Below are 15,698 nucleotides of genomic sequence, written 5' to 3'. Positions count from 1 at the left end.
TCATTAAACCCAATCCAAAATATGCCTTGACTTCTTCCACATACTCAGCCAGTATCCTTCGTGAACCTCACAACATACAAGCTGCTCTAGCTCATCCGGGGTGGAAAACAACAATGGATGAAAAACTTGAAGCCTTGCATAAATGGGTACTCAAACCAAAACTCAAACCCGATGGTTCTTTAGATCGCCTTAAAGCTCGTGTTGTAGCAAAAGGGTATCATCAAGTGGATGGTCTGGACTACACCGAAACCTTCTCTCCAGTCATCAAACTTGGAACCATTCGAATGGTCATCACTATAGCTCTTGTTAAAAAATGGCCCATACGTCAGCTTGACGTAAAAAATGCATTTCTTCATGGTTTAATTTCAGAAGACATATACATGGAACAACCTATAGGAATGGCTGATCCTGAACATCCAAAACACGTGTACAAACTTCAAAAGGCTCTCTATGGTCTCAAACAAGCACCTTGTGCTTGGTTTGATCGGTTTAGTGTCTTTCTTCTTAAATATGGATTTTTTTGTAGCCTAGCTGACCCATCTTTGTTTATTTTTCATTCTAACCTTGGATCATTAATTCTCCTCATTTATGTAGATGATATACTCTTCTAAGGTTCCTCCACAGCTCTAGTATCAACCTTCATTCAACTCCTGAGCACTGAATTCGCGATGAAAGACTTGGGTCAAATTCATCACGTCCTTGGCATCGAGATCTCTCAAACAACAGATGGTCTTCACCTGTCCCAATCTCACTATGCTCTTACCATCCTTGAGAGAGCTAACATGGTCGATTACAAGCTTATGAGCACATCTCTTGATGCCAAAACCAAGACCTCATTAGATAATGTCTTGCTAGAAGATCTGAATTATTTCAGAGGATTTGTTGGTGCTTTACAGTACCTAACTCTCACGAGACCAGATCTTTCATACAGTGTGAACTATGCATCACAATTCATGCATACTCCCACTGTTGTACATTTAAAAATGGTTTTGAGGATCTTAAGATTTGTCAAAGGCACAATTGACATAGGTTTGCATCTTACTTCCAATACCAAACTTGATCTGTGTGCTTTCTCTGCATTCTGATGCAGATTGGGTGGGATGTCCCACCACAAGGCGATCTACCACCGGATACTGTACGTTTCTTGGAGGAAATCTCATCTCTTGGTGTGCAAAAAAACAACATACAATCTCTCGATCGAGTACCGAAGCGGAATATCGAGCCATGGCCAATACAGCAGCTGAACTCACATGGATGTCATTTATCCTTAAAGATCTTCACATTCCATTGGCATCTACACCAACTCTTTACTGCAACAACAAAAGTGCTCTTCACATGACAATAAACGTGGTGTTTCATGCTCGTAGCAAACACATCGAGTTGGATTACCATTTTGTACGTGAACGAGTTGCACTTGGACTTCTCATCACTCAACATATCTCCACTACAAAGCAAGTAGCAGACATCTTCACCAAACCCATGTCAAAGGCTGCACTCAATAACTTTCGAATCAAACTCTGCCTTCAGCCCCAACACAGTTTGAGGGAGGGTATTGGCACAACCCAACATCTCAGCCTGAATTATGGGACTCAGAGAAGTGATAAGGTTCAAAACTCCCACAATTCATACTACAATAGTGGAGAGATGTTGAAGGATGAAGGGGTATCAATGGCAACAACTTCAACCCAAAATGGTAGTTTGACTAGGTAAGGAAATCTCAACAAATTGGTTTAGCAAATCTTGGATTCTAAATAGAGAATATCTTGGGATATTCTCTAAGAGCATATCTTGGATCATATCTATAGCAACAACTTCAACCCGAAATGGTAGCTTGACTAGCTAAGGAAATCTCAACAAATTGATTGAGCAAATCTTGGATTCTAAACAAGAGCATATCTTGGGATATTCTCTAAGAGCATATCTTAGATCATATCTCAGATTTTATCCTACCAGCTATACAATATTCAATGTAATTTTCTTATCTTAGTCTTTGTGTTTAAATAGAGGATGTAGTGTTGTTCTCTGTAGTAGTGTGAATCAAAAAATGAAAAAGAGTTTTGTCTCTAGCTGTGTTCACGAATAACTAAGGCAGATTTACTCATTTTTTCTAAGTTTTTATCTCTCCAACATGCCTTTTAGCAAGTTGTTGATATCTATAATTATCAGGATGATACACCTTTGATTCCTTTGTACAATCCCAGTTCCAATAATCTTTTAGATGTCTCTTTATGTTTTTTTCTTCCCAATTGTTATCTCCTCACGCACTGCAATTTGTGGGCTTATGAGAGTGCTACAGTTTGTTTGGGTTTGAGATTCTTTGCCCCAACCCAAGGCCAGCCCCAAGTTGCGTCGGGCCATCAGACTCAAATAGGGCCCACCCAAGTTGCACTCTGATCCCACGTTTTATACATGCTCAGAAGCAAAAGCAGGACAGCTGGACAGGGAACAGATGAATATGTTTTTGCAGGGGCTACTCACTGTTTTTCCATTCAAAATTTTGGAATACTTAAGTAAAGACTTTTCACATTATGAGTGTGAGATCAGAATTTCTCAGTCTTGAGTAGGGCTGGCAATCGGTTAGTAATCATATATCCGTATTCATATCCAATTTTATTAGCGATACCTATATCCAACTATTTATCATACTATTTAAAGAATATCTGTTTCATACCCAAATTTCAAACAAATAAATATACCTCATTGTGAGGAGGACGAAGATATCTTAATTTTAGGATGAATCATGATGAATGCACATGGTTGGGTACACGGCTGATGTGGCAAGGGCACAGAATCATACATCATGTCCTTGTGACTTTTTAGCTATGAAGTGAACTCCATTTTAAATCTTACCTCGTCAACTATTGTGACTTTTCCCCATATATATGGTCCCATTCAACACCAAACATTTTGGCCAATCATTTTTGTCCTACATGGGTTATAAGTTTTGGAATGGGCTGATTTTTGGTGAGGATGATCTCTACGGTGAGGAGATCATCCTCACCAAAAATCAGCCCATTCCAAAACTTCTAGTCCCATGTTTACAAGTTGAAAAATTGTGGACCGTCCATTTTTTGTAAACCATTTTTGATGGGGTTAAAAGTTTTGGAATGGGCTGATTTTTGGTGATGATGATCTCCTCACCGTAGAGATCATCCTCACCAAAAATCAGTCAATTCCAAAACTTCTAACCTATGTTTTGAAAAATGTTTTGCCAAAATGTTTGGTGCCGAACATTTCCCCATATATATATATGGATTAGGATCCGTATACACATAAAGCTACTCATAAAGCTACAACGCATTTTGTCTTATATGGGCAAAAATGTTTGGAATAAGCTGATTTTTTGTGAGGATGATCTCTATGGTGAGGAGATCATCCTTGCCGAAAATCAGCCCATTATGAAACTTCTAGCCCCATGTTTACACGTTGAAAAATTTTAGACCGTCCAATTTTTATAAATCACTTTTGATGGGGTTAGAAGTTTTGGAATGTAATGATTTTTTTCAAGGATGATCCCCTCACCACAGAGATCATCCTCACAAAAAATCAGCCCATTCCGAATCTTTTTAACCATATAAGACAAACACGTTGTAGCTTTATGAGTAGCTTTACGTGTCTACGGAACCCCACCCTATATATATATCTATATATATATATATATATATATATATATATATATATATATATATATATATATATTGTAGGAGGTCTCTTAAATAAGGAAAAGAAAAGAATAATCCACCTAATAAAGAAGGTGATCAAAACTTTAATCAAGGAATTGTAACTGTCAAATAAATGGAAGCGGGTCTCCTACAACGTAACAATCATGTAGAAGTGGCCATCAATTTTCAAGGACTTGGATCAGTGAAAAAAATGTTTTTGAGTTTTTTTTTTCGAAATCAAATCTAAATCATGATCAATAGATGGTTGAGATGTTTTATTTTTTTATTTTAAGCATAGATCTCTCTCTCTCATCTATGGAGTGAGTGCTACGGAAAGCTACATCACAGAGAATCTACTTCCCAAATAAACCATCATCAAAATATGATAATTCTCCCATTAATTAAGGGAGTCAAAAAAAATAAGTTTCCACTATTTAGGAAAACTCTATTTTGAGTTTTGGCAAAACGTGTACATCTTCCCATCAATGATTCAATATACATGTTAAATTAGCCTTAAATAAATGTCATTTAATGCCTAAAAAATAGCGCTAGATTGATATAAGATATACGTCGATCAATGTCTCGTGATATAATCTCAAATCTTCCTAAGATCAATCATCAATATTTATGTATTTAGAAACCTATGTTTGATACGATTTGTTTTGCCCGTATCTAATTATCATTGTAAGTTACCTTTGAAGAGTAAAATATGGAATTAATCTGATGAGCCATAATTGTCTCCCACTAACACTTTCGTACCTAGACAAGTGATGCATTTCGTCGAAATGCACAGACGATGTGTTTCATTAGCTGGGTGGAGCATGACAAATATTCCCCTCGACAGGAATTAATCCTATCCAAGGATAAGGATATCAAGAAGTATGACAACTAGAAGACGTAATTGACAACGAAAATCCATGCATCAGATAGAGATGAATCATTGTGATCATGGAGAAGATATCTACTCACATATCTTTACCATTTAATAGGTGAGCTTTGTATAAAACATCCCATCAAAGATCTAATAAATCCACTCTTTATTGTTATAAGCTTCAATCATAGAAATCGATTTATGGTTATAGACTTTATGGTCAATGCTCGTAAAGTTTCACTAATCAAAGTTGATAATCCATGTTAAAGTGACCCATGTACGAGAATGAAAAAAAAAAAGTTCAATAAAAATGACAAGTCCCTCATGGGGGGGGGGGGGGGGGGTTTCTTCAAAGAGGATATCCGTCTACTTTGCTTTATTCTCTTGGATAAAAAGAGAAAAAAAGAAATCAACAACAAAGCTATTAAAGAGAAAACTCTTACTGAAACAAAATAGGACATAAAGAGGAGAAAAAGACACCCTTCACCCCATCGTTCCTCCTATTTTATTTTTTCTACAATCTACAAAACATAGAAAAGGTGAAATAATGAAAAAAAGAACAGGAACAAAATCCAACTTTCTTTTATTTTGGTGGCACAAACTTTATTTCAATTATTTGTTTTTATGTAACAGTGCCCAAAGATGGTGATAGATCGATCCGACCGGATTTGTAGTAAAATCTGTTCAATTATTGAACCACTGATTATTGTGAATTTCATCTTATTTTATTTTGTCAATTTGTGAAATATATTTAAATGTAATGTAGAAAAAAAAAAGTTTACATAAGTTTGCTTTCTTTTAATAAATGAGAACTCGTTCAACCAAATTGAAATGAGGCCATGGTTTTAAAACTAGGTTTCACATCTCTTCCATGCTAGATACCGAGTCATTTTGGACAAGTTTTCTAATATGTTTGAGACGTTTAGACAAAAAATTTGAAAAATGAATGTGGGATTTTAAATCTCTTTTGAAAAATTGCCTTGTTTGTCCGTCTAATCCATATCTAATACCGAGATGACTCAAGCAATACGTCATGGTCTCAGACGAGTTTTGAAACCATGAATTGGGCTGGACCATAGGTTGATCGATCTTACAAATTTTCTATCCAATCATCGGTTCTGTTATTTAAAATATTGATGTGTAAATTTCTCTAATTTTTTTTTTGTTTTATTTGAGCCCACTATAAGCCTAAGCAGCAATCTGAAAAGATTTTAATCAAACTAATAGGTGGCATGAGCAATTCCACATGTATCAAAAAAATAGTATTGAATTATTTTATAACTATTTTAAAAAATTATTTCAAATAAATAACCTGAATTTTTATAATATTTTATTATTTAATATATTATAGGAATCTTTTTGTAATTTGCAATTTTCAGGTAATTGTAAAGATATTTTAATAAAGTATATTTTGATGATCTAAGAAATCTAATGTTATAGGTTCGTGGGATTGTAATTTTATATTGTAAAGATTTTTATAATTTTAAAATATTAATGAATTTCGTTTTGAAGATGACATAATAAAAAATTATTTATGTAATTTTAAAAAAATTAATTAACATGATTATAAAGTTGTGGGTCGAAAATGACCTTCATAATGCTAAATTTAAATTTAAATCCAAGGGCATTTTTCGTCTTCCAAATTTGGCATTAACGAACACCTATTTGGCCTTCTCTAATTATAGTAGTAAAGATAATAACTAATCATTATGTCATTTAATAAATATCTGATTTTGTCTAGTTAGTGATGGCCAGGCTATTTGAACTTGGGCTTGCTGCAACCCCCCTTAGAACACATTTTGGGTGGGATTAATAGAGGTAAGTGGGTCCATATGAATTTATGGGTTCATGGATATAATCTATATGGGCCTAGTTATTGTTAGGCCAATATAAGAAATGGGCAAGGCCTAAGCATATAAATTCATGCCTCTGTGCTGGGGTTCTGACTGTGTATAATTGGGTCTGTCATGATCTGGCCCACACACCTATTCAACGGTTTGGAAGCATATTTCATCATCATCATCATCGAGTGGAATCACACATAATCTAAATCGAACACATGGAACCTCAATATACGAATATTATATTATCACTCTTGAGATTCATATAAGAGACGATTCAAAATTGGCTAGTCGATAATTCGAGCGACAAACCAATTCCTTGTAAATTCTCTCTCTATTTTATTGTATGCGACCAATCAAACTTGTTTAGGTAAATCTCGAGGAATAGATAGCTGCCGGGAATTACCCTTGTTCCCTCAAAGTTCTCCTTGATTCTTTGTTATTAATGATGATAGTTGATACACTTCACGAGTCCGGAGAAGCCAACATATCTCCTATGACAATCAAGTTAGTCAATATTTTTGACTCAAGATCCAATAACATGTCCCATTACTCTAATAAAGGTTAGGTGTCTACATGGCACATTTTTGTTGGAGTTTGAAAAATCTAGGGCTCTTAACCAAGTTGTACACGCATCCCAATGTATTTGAACTCCAACAAAAATGTTCCATGTAGACACTTAACGTTGTTATAGGAATGTGACAATGTTCTGGATTGTCACTCTATGTCTATGAATTATATCAAAATTACGGTTAGAATCACGTATCATTTTCATCTTGGGGAAATTTAAAAAAAAAAAAAAAAAAACCTAAATTAAATAGTACTTTTAATAAAGATATGATTTTTTCAAAATTACAAAAACAAACCTGGAACGACTATTGAAGAGACATTTTTTGGCAAAACCAACTCTATTGAATGGTAGATTTTGGCAAGATTAGGTTTTTCTAAAACCTTAACTCAGACAAGATTTAAAACCATGACTTGTTCTTGTTCACGAACAAGTCGAGACTTCAAAACAAATTTTAGGATTTTCTGAGAGGGCAGTACGTGTGGCCATGGGATTAGTCCTATCCGAAGGGTGAGGATACCCGCAATATAAAAATAAAATAAAAAATAGTAAGACTGAAGACCTAGGTTTTAAAACTCATGTTGACATCTCGACTTGTCCATGAACGATATCGAGTAATGGCTTTAAATCTTGTCCGAGTCAAGGTTTTTGAAAAACTTGAAAAACCTACACTTGAAAACATACCATTCAAGAATAGGTTTTCCAAGTTTTGCCAAAAAGTGACTCTTCAATAGCCGCTCTAAGTTTGTTTTTGTAATTTTGAAAAATTCGTATCTTTCTGTAAATATTAATTTTTAATTTAGATTAAAAAAAAAAAAACAAAAAATCCCCTTTCATCTTTTGTCCTATTTAGAGATTTCTAAATCCCAGACCCTACTACATTGCATACTGACTATATTACTTGAAGAGATGCCCAAATAAGTCAATTTTCAAACATACCCTACGTAGTGAACACCACGCACTCGAAGGATGTGCTCGCCATTGGTTCAATATAGAGTAATCAATTATAGAAAGAAATAAATCAATTTCTATCCAACTTCCAAAGATCAAAACATAAAGTGTTTGTGATTTCTCTCTAATGTAATTACCATACATTCAATTGAAGGGAAGGGGGAGAGTAGTAAGGAAGATAAAATCAAATCATACAAGAGAAGTTGATTGTACATTATGGGAATCTAATCCCTTAAAGCTTGACTAATAATAGATTGTATATTTAGGAAATGTAACCCCTTGATGCAAAAAATGTTGCTCCTTCACGAGGTCTCCAACCAATATTTTCAAGCATAGGATCTGAAGCATCGAGGAACTTTAATCGATCGATTGATTTAGTGATCTCAAGACTCTACTTTTAGTTTCATCGTTGATAACTCAAGCGATCCCATAATAATATTTGAATTTATTAAAGGATCTTGCCCGTTGCAGGAACAATTGGACTTTGTAATTGGATCCTTTGTCATAATATCTGTGGAAGAGTAACCATTATTATTAAACAAATAAATGGGAAGTTATACAAGTTTCCAAATCTTCAAAATTAAATGAAAGAAAATAAAAGCCTTAACCCAAAATATTTTGATGGGCTGAGTGAAATTTGTTCCTTAATTCAATTCTATACTTCCATGCATAGGAGTAATCCAAAAATAAGAGGATTATGAGAATTGCTATTACCACACCAACTTTTACTAATGACACACCGATTTCTATATAAACCACCAAAGCATGGCACCAAATTGGCGTGGTGTTAGTAAAAGTTAGTGCGGCAATCGTAGCTCTCTATTTTAAAGGAGGATTATAAATGTAATTTTACATTTTTATTCCACATGGTTCATGCCCTTTTTAGATAAAAAAAAAACTTACACCTTTTTACCCAAAAATGAGAAATATATATGCCCCAAGAAACGTAGCGGTTTTATATAATAATGAGATTTAACATAATATTGAAATTAAGGAAATATCCTATGTAATGATGAACAGTACACCTTTGCTGTGACCAAGGCTCCACAAACCACTACTGTTATGACTGTAACGTATTGACTTATACTCTGAGTTTAATATTAATAATTGGGTTAGGAAAAACTTTATCATATTATATTTTCAAATCTTACTAAGGATCGTTGGGCCCACACGGACTATCAAATTGGTAATCTAATACCATAACCATATAGATTTCATGGAAAAATTTAGATTTGAAAGAAAATAATTAAAAGTATATATCCTTTTTGAACTTGATCGAAGGTGTTGAAAATGGATGATTGTTGAACTCCCAAAATTAAAATTAAAATTCAACTGTGAAAATTAACTGTTTTTTTTTTTTTTTTCAAATTCTTAGAACTTTGTATTTTATAAGCCTGTGACATCAGATCATATTTTTGGATACCACAAAGTGGTGATTAGGATCCACTCCAAGGTATGTTAAGTAACAAACTAACCATATAAATTTGAATTTTATGATATCCCCACTCTTAAGGTTTCGTGGGTAACAAACTTGAAAAATAAGGTTTCATGGGTAACAAGTACAGATGAGTAAGACATGACCGATAATCCAACATCATCTAGATATCATGACGTTGGACTATATATAAACCTGAAGCATTCCTAATCTTAAAAGTCGATTTTGTGAGGATGAGTTAGGCCCATGGACTTCTACATGGTATCAGAGCGGGTAAACATAGGCATGTATAAGACATGTTACATGTGAGGGGGAGTGTAAGCTATAGACCCACATCGTCTGGGTATCATGACCTTGGACTATATATAAACTTACCAGGAGCATTCCTCACCTTATAAGCCGGTTTTGTGAGGATGAGTTAGGGCCATGGGCTTCTACAAGATAATATGGAAACATAAGTTGGAGATGATGAAGCTGATGACATTCTCTTATTTATTTTTACAATCAAGACTATGGTATAGTTTGTTGGTTTGTTTTCCTTGAACCACTTAAAGAGAGAGTGTGTTATATGTAACACATAAGTTGTTTTAATGGACATTTACCAAAACAAGTGAGGAAGATTGAGAAATTACAGGAACAGGGTAAATGTTGTTCCTAAAATAATTACAACATTAGTAGTTGCTACTATGGATAGATTATTTTGAATGCTTTATAAAGAATTGTTGAGGGTACTTCTATAATTTTGAAAAACTTTCCTTTTTACTACGTTGACTGCTCATCTTTTTGGCATCCAAAAATGTGATCGGAATTTCAAGAAAGTTATATGATATATTTATCGATGAAAAATCAATGGTTTTACCTAACGAGTACTAATCCGAGGTTAAAAAAAATTTATCTTGGATTTTGAAGAGTTTGTAAACAAAAGTTCTTAAGGAGGAGAATCCGAGGGTCTTTAATTTGAAGTTGAAGATAAGAAAATTTAGGTCATTTCAATAACTGATGTGAAGGGGATGTATCAAAGGGGTATCTTATATATTCAACATAACTAGGAAGGACAGAATCAAAGAATCAGAGAGAAGAGACAAGAGGGGATAAGGTGTGAGACATTTCCAACCTTAAACGTTCCTTTAAAACTAGTATCTTGATAAGGGGTAAGACATTTCCAACCTCAAACGTTTCTTTAAAACTAGTATCTTCCATGGGTGCATTGCAAGGATTGAGAGAAGAGGAGAATAAATTAGTAAACTGAGGTTAGGAGAGGTGAGGCTTCTTAATTTTATAATTCTTCTAGTCTCATTTAATTAAAGAGAAAGGGAGCTTTTTAATTTTATTTTTCTTTCTCTATCAAATGGAGAACCTCGGAAAATTTCCGTTGAAAAGCCATTTTTAGAGCACAAGACAGAATTTGCATCCCTGAAAATGCAATGTGAGTGGACTTTGTCTCTTTTTTATGTGAAATATTATACTTTTTGAGTTATAGATGTCTCTCAAATCAACTTTGGCATTGGAAATCAGACTCACATCTTCCACTAATTTAACAAAAACAATTAATTTATTTTTCCGTTGTTGTTTGGATTTGATGCAGGTGAGTTTAATCGAAAACGATTGACATTTTGAAATTAAGAAGAGAATTCTAAGAGTATGTTGCCTAAGAGGAGATTAATTTCGATAGTCAATTTTCATGTGTGGCTTGTGATCTAGCCACAACAGATTCCTATTGGAGCATCAAACTTTATAAACGAAAGAAAATCCTATTAATTCTGGTTTAATAATCTTTCCTCAAGTAAAGAATGAGTTAAATATTTGCTATGTTGAAACAAGGATAACCTGATCAAAGTGCTTTAATAAAGATAAGAACTCACTCCTAATAACAAAGGACTTGGCTTCCAACAGAGTGGAATAGAAGAACAAAATTAATCCCTTTCAAAATTAATCCCTTTCATATTTGCTATGGAATAAGGTTTTGTTATTGTCAATGAACTAATTAATCCCTGAAGTTAAAAAAGAAAGAAAAGAGAATATTGTTTAAAGAGAGAGCTGATGAAGGTTGGGTGAGGTAAGCCCAAGGCTTTAAATATCTTACTCTATCACCTATAATTAAGTCTCTCTTAAATGAATAAACACGTATTCTAGTGTATATGCTTACTATAGAACAAAAATTTGTTATTTTAAAAGTTATGTGCTAAGCTGATGAACCAATGGCACGACGCCATGTGTACTAAAAAATAAAGCACTTAATTGCTCGTAAATTTTCTCTCAGTGACCTATCACTTTTTCTCATTTAATACACATGGCCTGCGTCATGCCATTGGTTCATCAGCTTAGCACATAACTTGCGAATCTTTTTTTTTTTTGTGATTGGTTGATCTTTGCAATAAAAAAATTCATTGTGATTTTGCAAAAGATTTGTGCTATTTTTTGTGCCGCAAATCATTTGCCGAAATTTCTTAAGAATCTAGGTGATCATAGTTCTCTCAGTTGAGTGTATATTTTCCTCCACTCTCGGGTGTGTCATATCTAAATTAAGCATTGTGACCCTCTTATATTCATAGCTCTCCTCCTTTTTAATAGATCGGTCTTTTGCAGTAGTTGGTTGGTTAACATGGTATCAGAACACTAGGTTCATATAAGTCATGGGTTCCATTTTTCCACCCTTATGAGTGAGGGGTAGTGTTAAGTGTATGTGTGTGATCATACCCCAGTTTAGCTCTTTCACCTTCTTATATTCATAGTTCTCCCCATCTCTAACATATTAGTCGTTTGGAGTAGTTCGTTGGCTAGCAATGAATAGGACATAAAATAAAATAAAAAAACTAAGTAATTATTAGTACATAAAGATCATATTTGATAATTAAAAAAAAAATCCATTATATTTTAGGGATTATCGCCTGTGTAATCTAAATATTTAAAAAATTTATATGACATGATAATTTGAACTTCTTGCAAGCGCTGTTTTGTACTTTCCCCTTAAAACATTGTCTTAATTTTGAAATCACTAATTCTTATTTATTTAAAAAAATAACACCAAACCTGGTTTACTCGGCCAAGTTTATGACTGCAAACTTGGTTGGCTTTGCCGTGTTCACATCAACTTGGTCTATATTTTCATATACCCAATGAATCATCTTGAACCTTTGACTATCTCACATAGTTGCCTCCAAGATCAAAGATGAGACAACTAGGTTGCAGATGACTTTTAAAATCGTATCTTTCATTAATTTAGGGAAACAATTTGATATGTAGTAAGGTTGATACCTGGTACTGATGCAGGTAAGTTTGATCAAAACGACTAATTGGTTGAAAGTACGAAGATTGTTTTAAAGGACCATCACGCACAACAGAGGGATGGCTAGTAGCTGTAGTGCAACAAAACAAAATGAAATAGGAGACCATACTGCAATTGACATAGATGAAGATCCGAAAGAGTGGTCTATGGTTTCTATCAAAGAGAAGCGCGGCAAACTGTCTCCACCAACACACTCAGAACATTGTATCTACAGGGTTCCCGAGAGTATTCGCAAAGTAAATGAAGATGCCTATACCCCTCAACTACTCTCAATCGGACCATTACATTATGACAAACCAAATCTGAAAGCTATGGAAAAGCATAAATGGTGGTACATGAATGACCTACTTTGTCGATTGATCAATTGTAGATCTTGCTAAATAAATACAGAGATTAAGATGTGAATTAAGACTTTGGGCAAGTCGAATTCGTTCCACAGGGACAATGAAGATTCAAAGATTCATTCGGTTAAAATCACAAAACAAAGTTAGAAACAGATTTTTCTTAAAACAGAATTGATTTGTTGTACAAATAAAATGGAAATTAACTTGCAATTTGAAATAAAAACAGAAAGTAGAGATTGAAGATATAAGAAAGGAGGTTTAGAGAAATCAAATCAGCTTTTGCAAACTATCCATAATGCAGATCAATTCCAAGAATAACTCAATCCATATAGCAAGTCATTGCTCATGGATCGGAAGGTGGAACGGTTTAATTATCAAAGGTAACCAAGAGACATTCATGAAAATTCAGATTTAATTGAGATTGTCTAGCTTATATTCAGATTCTTCACAGAGCATAGCCGTTCTTGAACTTATCTAAGTAATGACTATCAAAGTTTGAATCAGAAATATAAGTAGATCATCTACTCAAAGTAGAATTTCTAGAATAGTAAACATGTAAGCAAAAATAAGGAATTAAAACTACATTAGAGGAATAAACTTGCTTCGGCATCCTTGATCTCTCTAATGAGGATCTAGCCACTCATTGCAAGAATTAAAATTGCAGAAATTAATAAGAGAGCAAAGAACATGGGTGAAGAAGATGATAATCGATCTGAAATTCTTCTTCTATATCTCTCCAAAGAATTACAAAAAACAATGAAATCCCACTCTTGATGTTCTCACTACACTCAAGAGCTTTCTCACAAGGAAATTACAGAGAATAAAAGAAGATTAACCAAAAATTATGGAAGAAGAGTAGAGGAGAAGAGCCTAAAAGGGACCCAAGAGGGGACCCCTTCTTTGAAATCAACCCTCAAATTTATAATGTTCTTATTCGGGTAATCGGGGTGATTTGACGGATAATTCAATTCGAATGACCCAATCAGTTACAACCACCGAAGCTTCTAGAAGCTTCTGTAAAAATCTCGAAGACAAATTCCTCGAAATGATCGCGGCGCGGTCTTGGCTAGCCGCGGCGCGGTGACGTGGCGCCCAAATCGATCGAGATTTTTCTAGAAACTTCCTTTCGGCCCGCGTATTGTAACCGTAATTGTTTCGCGATGCGCTTTATTTATCTACAATTAACAATAAAATCTCATTAGCTCTATTAATTTGGATAAATAATTTAATTTTATAATTATTTAAAGGAACTAGCATTTATAATGTGATAGAATCCGAGAAATTACGGTCCCAAAGTCAAGTTATTGGGACCTTATCATCGATCACCAGGAATAAGTTTGGATGATAGCTGCAAAGCCATTTTGGCATTGAAAGAAAAAGTTGGAAATTGCTATGCAGAGACCATTGATCTTGATCGAAACAATCATTTTGTAGAAATGATACTACTTGATGGTTGTTTTATAATAGAATTCTTCTTAAAGTACTCAAACAAGGTATCGAGAGACAAAGACGATCCCATATTTAATGTATCTTGGATGCTCGGACATCTCGGACATGATTTGCTAATTCTTGAAAACCAAATTCCATTTATTGTCCTCGAGTCTTTATATGTTCTTTTAGTTGGGGGTATGCCAGTTCGGCCCTCTTACTCCTGTGTTTGAACTTACCTTGGATTTCTTTTGTTTGTTTTTCAAAATTAATACAGAGGAGTTAAGAGAGAAGTACAAACGACGTGGGAGTGGAAACCATTTACTCCATCTCTTCCACCATTGCTACCTCCCATTGTCACTTGAAACTGATGATGGGCTTTGGGATTTCTTATAATGTGCGACAGAGTTGAGACGAGGGGGAATCACTTTTACGACAACTTATTCAACGTTAAGTTTAACCCTGAAAATGGAGTTCTAGAAATCCCACCTTTACGCATTGAAGACGATACCGAGTGGATCTTTAGAAACCTCATTTCTCTGGAGCAGTGTTCCCAAAGAATTCCGGATCACTTTACATCTTATGCTACCTTCATGGATATGCTCATCAACTCCAAACAAGACGTAGAGTTACTTCAACAACAAAGAATCATAAATAACTGGTTAGGAGACGAGGAAGAAGTTTCAGTTCTCTTCAACAAACTCGGTACGGGACTTGTTGTAAGAAAGTTCTATTTCAGTGGGCTTTGCGAGAAGATTGATAAATATTATAATACACCTTGGCACAAATGGAAAGCAACCTTGAAGCGTGACTATTTCTACAGTCCATGGGCATACTTTTCATTCGGTGCTGCCATTGTTCTCCTCATTCTAACTATCTTACAGACTGTTTTTTCAATCCTTTCTTATGTTCATGTATAATAAGTCAATGAGTTGAGTCCCATGTTTGTACTTTCAATTATCTTTGAATGAGAAATAATTATCCACACGACTCCAATTGGAAAATTCATTTATTTGTTTAAGATTTCATATAAAATCTCCAAAAAAAAATATTAGATTAGAATTTTCAAGTACACTCACTAGTGGTCCTGATTACACATTTTGATTGTAATATTGCTAATAAAAACATGGTTGCTAATTATCTTTTTACATGTGTTTTCTCTCTATTCTATCTGGCAAAGAATATAATTTTCCTTACTATGACAAGTTTCTAAGAAATTTTTTAGCATACATATTGCCACTGCAATGCCCAATAACACCATGCAATGGACATGTCAAACACACACACACACACACACACAAACAAAACAAAA

The 15,698-nt window shown here is 34.3% G+C and overlaps 1 protein-coding gene across 1 annotated transcript; it reads left to right on the top strand.

Annotated features, from left to right (window-relative positions):
* Positions 1–11,604: 11,604 nt before the first annotated feature.
* On the top strand, positions 11,605–15,366 carry LOC147381211 (UPF0481 protein At3g47200-like). The gene is made up of 3 exons (XM_086430720.1): positions 11,605–12,989; positions 14,255–14,611; positions 14,795–15,366. The coding sequence occupies exons 1-3, from the start codon at positions 12,674–12,676 to the stop codon at positions 15,304–15,306; spliced, it is 1,185 nt and encodes a 394-aa protein (XP_086286846.1). The 5' UTR covers positions 11,605–12,673; the 3' UTR covers positions 15,307–15,366.
* Positions 15,367–15,698: the final 332 nt, after the last annotated feature.

Source organism: Akebia trifoliata, unplaced genomic scaffold, assembly GCF_017979445.1.
Source record: "Akebia trifoliata isolate Shusen 1 unplaced genomic scaffold, ASM1797944v1 Contig00614_ERROPOS522519+, whole genome shotgun sequence".
Lineage (NCBI taxonomy): Eukaryota > Viridiplantae > Streptophyta > Magnoliopsida > Ranunculales > Lardizabalaceae > Akebia > Akebia trifoliata.
Note: the sequence above shows the minus strand (reverse complement) of the source record. Positions and strands in the feature narration are given on the sequence as shown.

Bases quoted from the DNA above. Each gene is read 5' to 3' on its own strand.
- LOC147381211 (XM_086430720.1), top strand. From the start codon at position 12,674: ATGGCTAGTAGCTGTAGTGCAACAAAACAAAATGAAATAGGAGACCAT. The intron at 12,990-14,254 runs GCTAAATAAATA...ACGGTCCCAAAG, and splicing joins ATTGATCAATTGTAGATCTT to TCAAGTTATTGGGACCTTAT. The intron at 14,612-14,794 runs GTGTTTGAACTT...TGTGCGACAGAG, and splicing joins AGTTCGGCCCTCTTACTCCT to TTGAGACGAGGGGGAATCAC.